This window comes from Colletotrichum abscissum, assembly GCF_030869225.1.
Source record: "Colletotrichum abscissum strain IMI 504890 chromosome Unknown Scaffold_4.1, whole genome shotgun sequence".
Lineage (NCBI taxonomy): Eukaryota > Fungi > Ascomycota > Sordariomycetes > Glomerellales > Glomerellaceae > Colletotrichum > Colletotrichum abscissum.
In genome coordinates, this window is record NW_026850320.1 from 567,051 (window position 1) to 581,579 (window position 14,529).

The following is a 14,529-nucleotide window of genomic DNA, read 5'->3' on the forward strand; positions in this document are numbered from 1 at the left end:
GATCCTCCGGACAGGCCGGCGGACATACCTCTGTCTGCAACACATCCCGACCCTGGATGTGCGCGCGGCACGTTGTGGGATGACAAGTGAGACACACTACTCGTTTGAACTTTCCAGCGGTGTTCTCCGAAAGAGAAGATTACGTGCATAACCGAGTCCGGAGGTCAAGCGCGGCGAGTGCGCAGGCGGGTGCGAATGCGACGACGAAAAAAGGGGCCCGGGTGCACTCCCAACTCGGACTTCGGCCCTCATCAAAGGTGAAAACCGACTCCGCCTCCAACGGCTCACATAAGTTCGACCAACCCACCCGCAGATCTAAAACAAGATCGCTATGCGATAGGGTATTGTTGTCCATACTGCATCCCTCATCCCACCGGGATCTTGAAGATTGTTGAAAAGGGCACAGCATTCCTTTCAACGGACAGTGTCTAACTAAATACAGCCATCTTTCCGAAACGCCCATTCTTCGGGTTGATACCGAAGCCCATGATCCATCTGATGGCTTCAAAAGCTCTTGAGCAACCGCCTCCACCAAGGTAGCCTGTCCAAGTCACGTTCTCCAGTCTCAATTTCTCGCGACTCATCCAGATCGCGTCGGCGACCGGACATCAGATCAATCTCGCCCACCCTCCAGAAATGCGTCTTATACCAGAACTTGTATCCAAACCAAATTATGGGAAACAAGGGTAACAAGATGTAAGCATCGACAAATGATCCAGCATCGAATGGTGCAAGGGTGGTCCAACCTTGTACAATAGCCAGGAAAATGTTTGCCGCCAAACCGAAGTAGGCGTTCCACGGATACCATAACGAAACGAATGGCAGTGAACTCTCCGCATGGCCCTGAGCCTTCCACGCTTGTCTGAATCGGATGTGGATGAAAGAGATGGAACCCCAGACGAGGAAAGTCGAGACACCGCTGAGATTAACGATGTACGAGTACGCCTTGCTAGCGCCTGTGCTGATGTTCATCATGGACAGCGCGCCACACAGGTTGGTGAACACGATAGCCGGAATGGGGACACCCCGGCTATCGGTCCTACCTAAGATCTTGGGCGCCTTCTTATCCTGTCCCATGTACAGAAGGGTGCGAGATCCGATGTAGATGGACGAGTTGCACGCTGATAAGCATGTAACAAAGATGAAGGCGTTAATCAAGTGCACGCCCCCTTCCCAGCCGGCGTTCTGGATAGCCACCGTCATGGGACTCTTCACGGCTCGGGAGCCCCCGTTCACGAGCTCGTCGGCATTAGCCGGGCATGTAAGGCCGAAGAAGAAGGCAGAGCCCATGTAGATGAAGATAATGCGCCAGAACACCTGGCGAATCGCGAGTGGCACGGCGACCCGAGGATTCTTGGTCTCGGTGGCGGCGACGGCGACAGACTCAACACCGGCGTAGAATGTGGAGCAGAAGACAAAGACTTTGGCGGTACCTCGGAAGCCGTCGGTGAAGGCGCCGGGGTCACGCCAATATTTGAAGCCCAGGGCTTCTTGTCCAGGGATTCCGCCAGCGGCGTATCTGTGTTCCAAATTAGTTTGTGTTGATCGGAATTGGTATTGTGGATGGTGACTTACACGATGGAGAAGAGAAAGTATGCAACCAAGCCAATTAACTTCAGCAAAGCCAACCAGAACTCAGCCTCTCCGAAAGCCTCGACTCCGAGCAGTTGGAAGCCAAGGAAGAGTGTCTGAGTGCATATTAGCGGCGTTGTTCTCCAAGATGTTCATAGAAAATGCATACCCAGAAGATCAGGAAGTAACCCCACAGCGGCACTTTGTCACTCCAGAAGACGAAAATGCTCGACAGCACGTTGTACTCATTGGCCAAGACACACATCCAGATGATGTAGTAATTCCAACCCAGCGCAACACCGAAAGCCTTGTCGACAAACCGATCAGCCAGCCCAGTGAAAGCACCACCGCTAGGATACAACGTCGTCAACTCGCCCAAGCTCTGCATAATGCTAAACGCAATGACACCAATGACGCCAAATCCGATGAGCAGGGCGGCGGGCCCGCCGTTGGAGAGCGCGCCGCCCGCACCGATCAGGAGACCCGGCCCGATGATGCCCGCCAGAGCCATCATGCTGAGATGCCGCGTCTTGAGGCCTCGCTTAACGCCGCTGTGCGGGTCAATGGCCGCGAAGTCGGCGTCCGCTGAAGTAGAGTCATCGGCATAGCCTGCGCGGCCGACGCGTGCGTCCTCGATGACAGGAACGTCATCGCTGTCCTTGTCGTAAGCTCTATATCGTGACATTGTGGCGACGGCCTTTGTAGAATGGTGCAATGTGAACGCGAGGGGGCGGAGGATTTGATAAGTCAATGATCCTGCCAAGATCAGACGGTATCAGTGGTCCAGTACGGTCTCAGTCGCTTATCAGTCACCCCTCTCCCGTCTGGAGAGTTGGAGATTCGCGAGTTGAGTGTCCAATGTTGTTTGAGGTTGGGAGAGATATTTCAAACTCATGAAGGAATTTGACCCGGCCCTTTGGATCGGGATTTCGAATGCATTACCGCGAAGTAATGGCCGGGCCATTGCAGTTGAGAAAATCTCGTCATATCAAAACGTGTGAAAAGTGACACCGTGGTGATGGCGGATTTGCGCCGCGGGATCGCGTCATCGCCTGTCCTTGTCTCAAAGTCTCTCCAATTGGGCCATCGAGGGGCTTCAATGGTTCGGGACCCGCTTACATGCCGTTTAGTGCGGGGGGCATCCCGACCTCTTTCACGATCTCTTCCCGTTTAGGAGATTCTATTAGACGTTTGTATTCAGTCACCATAGTGGCTGGTTGACTCGTGCAAAAAGGCTAATAGATGTTGACACAGACTTTGGATTGGTGTCAATTGAGGCATCGTCTGTGAGGGCTATTATAGTAATGTCGCAACGGTTTTCGTCCTCGAGACGATAGTCTCAGCTTGAGCGGGTTGACAACAATAATACAGCCTTCTTCGACACCATGCAAAAATAAAATGAGACGTGGTGAAACGGCACAAGTAAGGTAGTAGAGCGCGAGCTTGTCCATCATCCGAGCATGCCTTGTCGCCCTTCACACAGCCATGTCGAAATAGAACTCAGCTCACGCTAGAAGAAGTCAGCCTCATTAGCATTCATAGACTATTCTTTCTAAAATAGGTCTTCTACTTACCACTTGCCATCTGCAAGACAAATTGAGCAGCAGCGTCCGCATCTTCAGCATACGTCAAATGGTCAACAGTGATAAAGCCTCCACTGCAAACAGCATCATTTTCATGGCAGATGATCTTAGTTTTGCCCTCAGCGCCCGTAATGGCGTTCGGGTTGCCAGGATCTCCAAATGTCAAAACAGAGTTGATCTTGGCCATGGTAGCCACCGGAAGAGTGTTTGCAGTGCTCCGAACAACCAGAGCACCCTGGGAGTAGCCTGACATTACAATTTTGGTATTCGGGCACTTTGTGGCAGCTTCATTGATGAAGTTCGTCCTAAGCAGCCTAGAGTAAGCTTTCGCCTCTTGCTATGCTTGGTCTATCTTCGACCCGAGAAAGATATCTTTTGGAAAACTTACATGCTTGGGACACCCTCGGTGCCATTTTTGTTGAACCCAGCAAAGGTCGCGGGGTACTCGACACCCTGGATCGAAACGGTTTTGGCCCCACGCTGCTGATTGAGAGCATCGAAAAATGGCGGCCCTGTAACGAGTCCGACGTTGCCGGGCTCAGTGGTGCCCCGAGCAAATATGACGGTGATATCGGCGCACGCTGTATTCTCCTCCAAGTCATCCTCCGTTGTGTCGATGCCGACAGAATCCGCGAGGCCCTGTTGGAGAGGGGTTAAGACCAGTCCGACTGCGTCGAGAGCTGCCGCGCCTGCTGGCAGAGTGCTGATTATTCTGAGAAATTGGTTCAGTGGACCAGAAGGAAACTTCGCCAGAACGTCGGGAATATCTTGTCTTTGCTCAAGATCTGGAAAGCCTAGCGCCATTCGTTTCAAGTCGGTCGTGAGCACGTCGGTCTCCGATGCAGGAAGGCCATGAACTAAGGACGCAGTCTGCATGCCAAGGAAGGCGAGGACAAATGCCATTCGGCAGGCTGGAAGTGAGAGCAACATTTCGGATGATTTCTCTTGGTGAAACGTTCGATTGAACGAATGACTTGAATATAAAAAGCAGATGCGATGCAAACACTCATCTCAAAAAGAGACAGGTCAAAGGTTAGAATATATGTTCACGGAGATTTTGCAGGTTTCTCAGGGCTCCAAGGTATGGGTCGAGTTGATAGTCCAGGGCAACGCATGCGATTGGCTCACCGAGCTGAAGTTGTCATCTGCCATCAACAGGCACGTCTGTTTGCACGCTTCAGGACGGCTTTACACCTTAAACTAGGGCATATACCTGATAATTGAGTCTATAGGGCCTTGAAGTAGGATCACCCCGCATCGATTCCCGAATGAGTTCAGGGGCAACGTTCAATCCAGGGCGCAATGTACAGCCGTTACTAGTTTTGAGAGCTTGCTGTGTCGTATTTCAGTATTTACTCTAGAGTTAATGCCAGAGACTAGATGAACCATTGGCGGGTTCTGACGTATGCAGTCGGATGATGCATGTCAAAAAGCTGGAGAAGAACACCAACATCGGTCTTTGAAACACATGGGACGACATCAAAGAGCGTCTCAAGCCGAGGCTTGCAAAGCTCCAGCCTCGAGCACAGGCGCAATAGGTAACTGCCGAAGAAATGCAAGGCCACCAACTCCAGCAGTTGGAGGGTGAGGTAGCATCGAGGCCTGCGCTAGTCGGGCTAGCCATGATTTTGCAGGTGCCTCATTGCAACCATCTGAAGTACTCCGCTTTGGCAGCTGTCTGTGCCTCGTGACATATGACGAGAGGGCGTACATCTACTTTGTATCCGAGAATGAAGGAGAAGAGAAAAGATCTAGCGCTTCTCAACGATGGTCAATTGGTGCTCTGAGAAAGATAAAGTAACTCCCAATGCCTCGCAGAAAGGGATGTGCCCAAGGTCTTGTCTCGTAGCTTTGCAACCTGTCGGTAGCATTGGAACAGATAGAAGCCGACTGTTCAGTGAAGATGTTGATACTTAAATTCTACAGTCTATGGAATGACAAACGCCAAGAGATCAAAGGAAAGGGTAGTTGTGAACATCCAACAGGTGGAAACTCTTCCATCTCTTCGCCTCCTCCGCTCCATGCCTTCAGTCCCCCTCACTGTGCTTTCGCTTTTGACTCGTCGATTCCCAGGCGGCCGAGAACAGCGCGAACGCTCTCCCCGTGGTACGAGTACATCCACTTGCAGCCCATGTGAGGACCGACCATCTTGATGTAAGCCCAGATGGTCATCTCCTTGATCCACTGGTGAATGAAAGAGGTGGACGTCTTGCGCAGATCGCCGTTCTGGGTGGTAAAGTCCACAATCTTGGACACGCGGTCCTTTCGGTGGTCTTCCCACGCTTGGATGACCTGCGGGCGGGCGCTGTCGTTGAAGAGCGGCGCCTTGATGTGAGCGAGGGTGTATGCGAGGGTTTCCGCGTCCTCAAAGGAAGTCGCGCCACCTTGACCGCCCTGTAGGAAAGCTGTCAGCATATTTTCATCCTCTACTGGTGGTGGTGGTTCACTTACAGTTGGGGGCATGCCGTGAGTTGCGTCTCCGATGAGGAGGACTCGGCGGCTCGGGGAGGACCAAGATTCCTTGGCAGAGAGCAAGTAGAAGCTACATGTCTTCTCGTCAGTATACTCATATTCATAGCGTTTGATCATCATGTTACTCACGGCCAGAGAGTCAACGACTCAGTCGGGGTCCGGTGGCACAGCGCGCGAACCACCTCCGGCCAGCTCGAATCGATGGGGAACCTCTCCTTAATCATTTTCGCCAGTGTCTCCTTGTCGGCGTCCAGCGCCGCCCAGTCCTCACGCGGCCGCTCCTCAACCTCAAAGGTCGCAAAGTAGCTAACCTCATCGCCGTCCGCCGACGCCGGCATGACGGCGAAGGAGCCGTTGCCGCCGAAAAGCATACAGGGGTAGTGCATATCCGTGTCAACGTCGGGCAAGTCGCTGAGCTTGAAGGTGCCAGAGATACCAGCAAGGCCCTGGAATACGGGCTTGCTGCCGTTAGGGCGCACAAACGACCGCACGCGCGAGTGAATTCCATCAGCGCCGATGACGAACTCGGCCGTCACGGTCTCGCCGTCCTCGAACTCCACGGTCGCCGAGGTATCTGTCTCCTCGCGAACGCCGGCGCACTTCTTCTCGTAGTGGATCGGCACCCCGAGGAGCTCGAGCTGGCGGATCAGCTCGCCGCGGAGGACGGTGCGGCGGATGCGCAGGGCCGGATAGTTGTACTCTTCATAGCTGCCGTTAAGGACCTTGGCCAAGAGGCCACCACGGCCGTTGAGGAAGGCGACGGACTCAAAGGCGAAACCTTGGGGGCGGAGGGTGTCGTAAACGCCAATGTGGTCGAGGACGCGGAGGGCGTTGGGTGACAGGGCGATGTTGCCGCCTGAGACGAAGTCTTTGGGCCTGGCTTCGTAGACTGCGGAGGAGATGCCACTCTTGTGAAGGTAAAGGGCGAGAGTGAGTCCCTGGGAGAATGGTAAGTCAAGACATGAATAGGTATCAGAGATTAAGACCGTTCATACGGAGAGACCGCCTCCAATGATAGCGACTTGAGTCATTGTGAAAGTTGAGGCTAAAGTGTTTGATTAAGTAAGGAAAATGGGTATCGTCTATGGCGGTCCTGGTGAAAAGTCGGTCTCAAATGCCGATCGCTACGTATTCTGTATGTATCAAGAGATGTCTGGTGCTGTCAGTGTGTTCTGTGATGGACCTTAGCTCTAACTAAACTCATCTCACCATCCAAGTCGCTTAATCTTATACAAGACCTGCGTGTTCCGTGAATTTGCACCTATCCGCTGCGATGCGGGATCGAGCCAAGCAACGTACGATCGCTTGTCCGATACGGCTGCAGCCATCTCCGTCGTCCGTGGCGATTCTCTGTAGCTGGGGGCTAGCGGAGCCGTCAGCCGGATCGGTCTCCGGTGAAAACGGAGGATGACGGACGGACTTGGTGTGGCGCCGCAGTGATAGGATGCTTCTTACAACTGCTGCTACTGCTGCCTGTCGTAAGCACAATTCCTGCATGTCTTTTGGCATGAAGATTGGCCGTCAACTTCAGTGTGCATTCTCCGCTGCCAGCTATGTTCCGGGAATAACCCTTATGATGGCAAATGGAGCAAGAAAGAAACGTCAGTCGAGGGGTGTGGCTGAGCACCGCGTTCATCGCCCGCCCGAGCAAGCTCCAGTCCCTCTACCGGCTGAATAGATCCCAGCGCACCCAGGCTTATCCCATTCCACTAGCATAATCAGGATAACGAACAAACAGCAATCTCATTGTTTTTTGAAAGTAGAGTCGCGCGTTTCTGGCGCCATCCCTGCATCCTTCGCCAGAGTTGTGCTCCGTATCCGCGCGCGTTGATGTAAGCGCCGTCCCGTCAAGAAGCGGACGCTACACCGCACAGCCACACCCCACACACCAAGATGATCTGGTCTTGGATAGAGTGCCAGTTACATATCGCACTTGAATAAGACCAAGGGCATCTCAGACAACATGAAAATTTGGAGATGCTTATTTCGGCTGTTTCTTTGTTGATTGATCATTATTGTTGCCACGGCTCACTTTTGTAGCCATCTCAAACCTAGTAACCTACCCGTACCTGCGTAAGGGATTGCGGACAATTGATCTCATAGCAAATTTTATCTTCGCGTAAATACCTACAATAATTTTGCTATTTGTTCGTTCTTCCGTTGAAACTCGTTTAGTCCCTCTAGTCCGTTAAACAACAAAAGAATGCATGATCGTATGCGCCGAGATCAATGGTGTCAATCTGGAGACCGCAAATAGAAGTCGGCTGGACTTTGAGCTTTATGGTGCAAGTTCTTTTAGTAAACTTACAGATACATAGTTTGAATTGCGATGTCCCAAATGTGGTAACAATAGCATCAATTACCTTATTTGATGTGCTTCATGCCCATGTTTCTGAACAACAATTCATGAGTGTCATAAATAAGCACAACTATAGGATCATCGAAAAAAATATATCTCATAACCAAAGACTTCGACCTTATTGAACACGATCTGAGCATCTAACCAGCAGTTGAGACAACCGTCCTTGGTGAGGGTGTCTTTTGCGGAGTAGCTGCTAGAATTATCATTGTAGTGTGTCCCACTCGTGCCTCAGTTGGCAAGCTCAGCATGGCTTCGCAACGGTCGAAACTTGGGGAATCATGGGTGGATTGTCTGGAGATATATGTCATGAAGTATATGCGAGGAAACGAGCTGCTTGGCTTTCGTGGCCTCTAGTGTTTCGGAAAGCCCTCCGCTAACGCAACATGTCTTCATGGTTTCAAGGTCGGTGTGGATAGCTACGCAGTCGGTCACCGGTGTGGATTGATTCACAAAACTTGGCGAAGGATGCAATTGCCGATTGCCCAGCCTTTCCTGGACCTTTGGTCTTTGCAACTTGTTGAACATTGAGTAATCTGCACTTCGCTGTAGCGTAGACCTGACAGACCCCACTTTGCCAATTGCGGAACTATCGCCGCACTTAGATGGCGAACTTGCGAATATCACAGCGGAGAATCTCCGTCCTTGCGCGTTAGCTTACGTGCATTGCATCAAATATCTTCAAGGGTCCTTGGAGAAATGAGCCCACCCGCGAGGCAGCAGTTATAAGTCGCCGGCTCCCGCAACCAACGAACTAAGAGCTCCATAATAGCTCCATTAAATGTCCGATAATGATTTGCCTACGAAAGAAATGCGATTCTGGTCTGGACCGAAGGATTCGCACTCCACGAGGCGCTGCTCATCGGGCGTAAAGAGATGCTTCGAGACAATAACGCCGACCTTCTTCGCAAGTTGCAACAGTAAGCGCGGCGATGAAACCCAAAGACGGTAACAGTGACAGTCGACACATCACTAGCTTACTCAAGAGGCAACTGATAACGTACAAGTTCCACAAAAAGGAGCACCTTAGAGTTTAGACATCTTTATTTCTTGTTACATCGTTTGAACGCATATGCAGGGGGGGTTATCATAAGTTTAAAAAAAGAGATCATGCCTTTGTGATGAACATGGACTGCACGTTGCAGTACGCCTTCAGACCGCCAGCGCCGTACTCGTATCCGATACCGCTCTGCTTGTGACCGCCAAATGGCGCATCGTACTGCAGCTCCAAGTGGGTGTTGATCCAGACGTTGCCGGCCTTAAGCTTCTTGGCGACGCTCTGTGCCTTCTCAACGTCCTTCGACCAGACCGAAGCGCCGAGACCCATGAGGGTGTCATTGGCGCGGTGAATAACCTCCTTCTCGTCGCTCCACTTGAGGACGGGGAAGACGGGACCTGGGATACCCCCATGTTAGCCTCGGTGGAGAACAATGTTTTTTCATTTGCAAAAAGGAGGGGCGGCACGATTGAGGGGCAATGACGGGTTGAGCGATTGAGTTCGCCCATGCATTAATTTCACTTTGGGTGGCGGGAGAACATGAACTCACCGAAAGGTTCCTCGACGACAATCCTCGAGTTATCGGGCGGGTTGTCAATCATTGTGGGCGTGATGAAGTAGCCCTTGCCGTTGGAAGCGGGCGCGGTGGATCCCGCGGCCACCTTGAGCTTCGTCTCCTCAATGTCTTTGAGGAGCTCCTTGACGCGCTCAAACTGCATCTGGTTTTGAACGGGGCCGAGCATTGTGCCCTCCTGCTGTCCATCACCGACGGGTAGATTCTTGATAGCGGTGGCAATCTCGGCGACAAGCTCGTCGTAGATCGCCTCGTGGATGTAGATGCGCTTGATGGCGATGCAGACCTATAGTAATTGTGTCATGTCAGCGGCTGTACGACTTTGGCTCTTTTGATGGGACTTTTGTCAATCAACTCCTACGTACCTGGCCAGAGTTGTACAGAGCCAGCATGGCAATCTGTGATACGTAAGCTTGAATTTTCTAAATCTCGTCGCATACATTGACGTACCTTGGGCGCGACAGCCTTGACATCGACATCAGGAAGGACGATAGCAGCATCGTTTCCACCACTGCGATTTCACGAGTCAGCGACTAACTCCACACTGCCATCCGGGGAGAGGCGGGACGCAAAAGATTCATCCCAATCGTCCACTTACAGCTCCAGAGTGACGCGCTTCAGGGTCTTGCTGCAGCTCTCCATCACACGCTTGCCGGTTGCCGTCGAACCAGTAAAGCTGACCTTGTCCACGCCAGGGTGGGAGGTCAACCAGGGCCCGAGGTTGTCATCACCACTGAGGGCCTGGAAGATGCCGGGCGGGAAGAACTGCTGCGCCAGCTCGACAAGCTTCAGGTCACAGTAGGGTGTGAAAGGACTATTGTGACTCGGTGTCAGTGCCTGGCATGTGTGTATGAGATGACAACAGAAACGGATCTGGAGCTTACGAAGGCTTCAGAATAAAGGCATTGCCGGTGACGAGGGCAGGGGCAATCTTGCCGCAAGCTATCGAGTCGTGTTAGTTGGAAACTTGCGCTGGGCGCTTCAGATTGGAGGAGGCATACCGAGGAGGATGGGGACTGGGCGTAATAAATTAGCGGGTTGATCGACCAAGACTACGGGAGTGGTACGACTTACAGTTCCAGGGAACGATGCCGACGGCGACGCCCAAGGGGACGTATCTCGTGAGAACGCGGCGATCGGGGTTGTTGTCGACAACCTCTTCGGGGAAAGGAAGGTTGGTCATTCCCTTGAAGTGCTTGACGGCCTCGCCGATCTCGAACTGTGCGAAAGGAAGCTGTGCGACGCGTGAGATGTCAACACGACTCGTTCCAAGATCATCACGGTCCCACGCCAATGACTTACAGGCTTGCCTTGCTCCTTGGTGAGCATCAGCGCAAACTCATCAGCGTGCGCCTCGAGAGCTTCACCGAGCTTGAGGAGGGCCTGTTGGCGCTCCTCGTACGGTGTCTCGGACCAGGCATCTTGAGCCCTCTTGGCGGCCTGCACGGCTCTATCGACGTCTTCGGGTGTTGAGAGAGGAACCTCGGGGTTGGCCTCGAGGGTAGATGGGTTCGGGCTGTTCCTCGTCTTGCTTGTCGACTCGAGCTTACCGTCGATGATGTTGTAGAACTTGGTCCAGTCCAGCTTGGACGTGCCGTTCGTGGCCATGATGGGCGACAGTGTGGAATGAGATTGTAGAAGACTAGATGAGATTTGGGGCCCTGGTCTGGGTGCGGGAAGTTACGCGGCGGTCTGGTCCGTGGAATGTGATGGGAAGAGAAAAAAGTATCAGGGTCTGATTTTGGAAACTTGACTGGCACAGATGATCGGGTGAAAAGGAAACGCAGGGCGAGAAGAAGTAGAGGGAGGGGGCCACTGGATATGGAACATGCGAAAGCGACTACTTTTTGCCTTCTCGACCTTTCTCTTCCTCCCCCTTCTCCTGATTCTCTCTTCTGGGGGCAAGGAGGGGTCGGTTGGGTTGCTCACAATCGCATTATGAGGAACAACGAACCAGTGGAGGGGCACGAGGAGGGGGACGTGGAGAGACAACCGGGGCACGTTACCGGGATGCCATGTCCTAGACCGAGGGTCGTCGTCTAGAACTCCGTTTTCGATGTCACGATGGCCGTTGTTGATTGACATGGACTACTCGCAGAATTGGAGCGTAGTAAGCGTGGCCCCGCGGGCAAGCCGGGGTTGTATGGGGATAGTCCAGAGCTATTTCAAATTTGGGGTAGCTCACCCGGCCAAGGCTCCCACTATGGGTAGCTTTGCCTCGCTCTGCGTGGCTCTTACAGTATTACTCCTCAGTTCTCCCTGTCGCTGTATCCGTTTTGGAGTCAGAGTAGGATGTTGAAGTGGCGGGAACTGGTTCTGTTCCATTGTGTGTCTCGGTCAGGTTCTCAACTGCCACCCAAACCCGCAACCTGCCGCCCCGCGCCGCACCATTACAATCGACAACTCAGCCAAGCCAAGCCGCGACGGGGCAAGTGTTGAAACGCGGATGAGTTGATCGGCTTAATGGGCACTGGTACGTACCGTTATGTAGCGTTATGTAAGCCATTTTAGTGTACATATGAAGAGCATTAAGGTATGCGTAGTGTTGACGCATTGCCGTCTTCCACAGTATGTTTACCGTAGCTGTCAATGCTGACACAGACTCTCTTGCTTCTCGTGCTGCGGGTTGCCCGCAGTAGTCTCTCTAAAGTGACGAAAGGGGGGAAGAAAGTTGGAGACGCAAGACAACAGACGACTTTGGTCGGCAACGTGCCGCTTTCAACCCCTCCTTTTGCGTTTGGCAGCTGGATCCCAAACCGCACCTATTTCCCCGTAGGTAGGCAGAAGTTTGACCTGTGCTTGAACCGATCGTGTTGCTTAGCCGGGTGCATTTGGAGAAAGAGGGTCTGACTCGACCACTATCTGCGCCGTGCTACCGCCGTTTGTCCACCTTAGCTCGCCTCGCGCTGCGTTTGAGGATTCGCCCTCCCTCCTGCAAGGTTGGTCATGCAGACAGACTCAAGGTCGAGTCAAGCTTCCCACAGCTAATGGTTGGCTGGAAATGCTCCCCCCAGGTCTTGGGTCTTCCCTCACAATCGATACATTGACCCGCCGGCTCGGCGCCGGCATGAGATGCATGTGGGGGTATTTCCGCCAGAGTCTGTTACCTCGTGCCACGGCTTCGGCAATTGTTGCAGGCTGTAGCAGGCGAAAAAAGAGCAAACAGAGCTTGTTCCCGATGGTCTGGCTCGCTTTTACGAAGCTAAGGCAAGCCGGCCGGCCAGCGTTCTAGTGTACAAAGTGTGTGAGGGAGGGAGGGGGGAATGGTTCGGTCCAATTGACCCAGAAGGCTCGGGTTCGTTTCTGGTCGCCGGGTGGCCGCGTGCGCGCGCCCGCCCGGCCTCCTTGAAGAATATAACGACATGCATTCCCTCGCAAATCCCATCTGAATTTTAAAGAGTCCAAAGGCACATTGAGATTGTAGAGCAATTTTATGGCGACTATCATGGGCGGCGAAAGCAACCACAACCGCGCGGTTGTATACACGGAGCCCGGCACCACCCAAACGGAGGTCGTAGAACTACCGATCCCGGAGCCTGGCCCCGGGGAGGTTTTGGTTCGGCTGTGAGTTGACGCCTTTATTCAATATCACAAAGTTCAATTACTGATCACGCTATTTACTACTGCAGACAATACTCTGGTGTCTGTCATACCGATTACGGCTTTTGCATGAATGCATTCTCATCGGTCCCATTTCCTACACCAAAAGGTACGTCTCATCTGATTCGCCTTGTCGACTCATTAAGCAAGGATCTAATCATGAAGTATCATAGGTCAAGTTGGTGGCCATGAGGGTACGTCAAAAACTCCACGTCGACTTTCGAGTCTTCCATCACACCCCCGATTGAGTTCAATTGTCACTAATGTTCTCCCAGGAGTCGGCGAGGTTGTCGCCGTAGGCACAGGCGTCACATCACCTGGAATCGGTGATAGGGTGGGAATCAAATACGCGGCAGATGCATGTCTCAACTGCGGTATGGTCACGATCATCTAACACAACCTACCTCCACTAACACGGCATCTTAGATCGATGTCTTCAAGGCGGCGAATCATCATGCGCACAGGTTAAACTCTCTGGCTACTTCACCCCCGGCACATTCCAACAGTACTGCATATCGACGGCACGATACGTCACTCCCATCCCCGCAGGCCTCGACTCAGCAGAGGCCGCCCCTCTCATGTGCGGCGGCATCAGCGTCTACACAGCCCTCAAGCGCGCAGACGCCCGTCATGGCGACTGGGTTGTCATCGTGGGAGCCGGCGGGGGCCTCGGTCATCTCGCTATCCAGTACGCCCGCGTGATTGGGTGCCGCGTCTTGGCCATGGATATCGGCAGCAAGGAGAACTTCTGCCGCGACCTTGGGGCGACGGAATTCGTTGACTTCACGGCCTACCCCAGCGACGAGGACCTCACGGCAGCGATTAAGAAAATTACGGGCGGAGGGGCGAGAATCGTGCTCATGTGCTCGTCTAACAAGAAGGCCTACGTGCAGTCTCCAAAGTGGCTCGGGTTCAGGGGCAAGCTTGTGTGCTTGGGTGTTCCCGAGAACAGCAGCCCGGCGATCGCGGACGTCGAACCCATGCTTGTGGACGAGTTGACTATTTTTGGTATGTTTGACTTCGTTATGACGTCCTTTCGACATGTGATTCGTGTATTGTGGACACGAATGCTTACTTGGATGCTCCGCAGGTGTCAAGACTGGTAACAGACTGGAAGCCAAGGAATGTCTGGAGATCGCAGCACAAGGCAACATCAAAACTCACTTCCAACTGCGACGAATGAGAAGCTTGACGAAGGTAACTTAATCTCTTTCTACACTTCTCAGTTGATGATGTCCATACTGACACAGCAATTCACAGATTTTCAATGAGATGGAATCTGGGGGTATCCAAGGACGTGTCGTGATTGACTTGAAGTAGACGCATACACATTATCATAATTCCTGTACATACTCTCAATTTATGATGACCA

The 14,529-nt window shown here is 52.8% G+C and overlaps 6 protein-coding genes across 6 annotated transcripts; 2 read left to right on the forward strand and 4 right to left on the reverse strand.

The window, feature by feature from the left end:
* Positions 1-504: 504 nt before the first annotated feature.
* CABS01_02131 (amino acid permease) lies at positions 505-2,257 on the reverse strand (the record flags this gene model as incomplete). Its single annotated transcript, XM_060535509.1, has 3 exons — positions 505-1,519; positions 1,576-1,688; positions 1,742-2,257. 3 exons carry the CDS (start codon positions 2,255-2,257, stop codon positions 505-507), a joined length of 1,644 nt encoding a protein of 547 aa, XP_060395814.1.
* An 881-nt stretch (positions 2,258-3,138) lies between these two features.
* Positions 3,139-3,959, reverse strand: CABS01_02132 (cutinase; the record flags this gene model as incomplete). Its single annotated transcript, XM_060535510.1, has 2 exons — positions 3,139-3,460; positions 3,544-3,959. The coding sequence occupies 2 exons, from the start codon at positions 3,957-3,959 to the stop codon at positions 3,139-3,141; spliced, it is 738 nt and encodes a 245-aa protein (XP_060395815.1).
* Positions 3,960-5,192: 1,233 nt separating this feature from the next.
* On the reverse strand, positions 5,193-6,658 carry CABS01_02133 (uncharacterized protein; the record flags this gene model as incomplete). The annotated part of the gene is made up of 4 exons (XM_060535511.1): positions 5,193-5,549; positions 5,607-5,697; positions 5,757-6,565; positions 6,623-6,658. 4 exons carry the CDS (start codon positions 6,656-6,658, stop codon positions 5,193-5,195), a joined length of 1,293 nt encoding a protein of 430 aa, XP_060395816.1.
* A 2,436-nt stretch (positions 6,659-9,094) lies between these two features.
* CABS01_02134 (aldehyde dehydrogenase) lies at positions 9,095-11,165 on the reverse strand (the record flags this gene model as incomplete). Its single annotated transcript, XM_060535512.1, has 8 exons — positions 9,095-9,381; positions 9,534-9,843; positions 9,923-9,955; positions 10,008-10,068; positions 10,156-10,371; positions 10,442-10,499; positions 10,632-10,791; positions 10,860-11,165. 8 exons carry the CDS (start codon positions 11,163-11,165, stop codon positions 9,095-9,097), a joined length of 1,431 nt encoding a protein of 476 aa, XP_060395817.1.
* Positions 11,166-12,146: 981 nt separating this feature from the next.
* Positions 12,147-12,407, forward strand: CABS01_02135 (uncharacterized protein; the record flags this gene model as incomplete). The annotated part of the gene is made up of 1 exon (XM_060535513.1): positions 12,147-12,407. One exon carries the CDS (start codon positions 12,147-12,149, stop codon positions 12,405-12,407), a length of 261 nt encoding a protein of 86 aa, XP_060395818.1.
* Positions 12,408-12,990: 583 nt separating this feature from the next.
* CABS01_02136 (alcohol dehydrogenase) lies at positions 12,991-14,477 on the forward strand (the record flags this gene model as incomplete). The annotated part of the gene is made up of 7 exons (XM_060535514.1): positions 12,991-13,121; positions 13,187-13,266; positions 13,331-13,351; positions 13,433-13,531; positions 13,584-14,165; positions 14,248-14,354; positions 14,418-14,477. 7 exons carry the CDS (start codon positions 12,991-12,993, stop codon positions 14,475-14,477), a joined length of 1,080 nt encoding a protein of 359 aa, XP_060395819.1.
* Between the last annotated feature and the right edge of the window lie 52 nt (positions 14,478-14,529).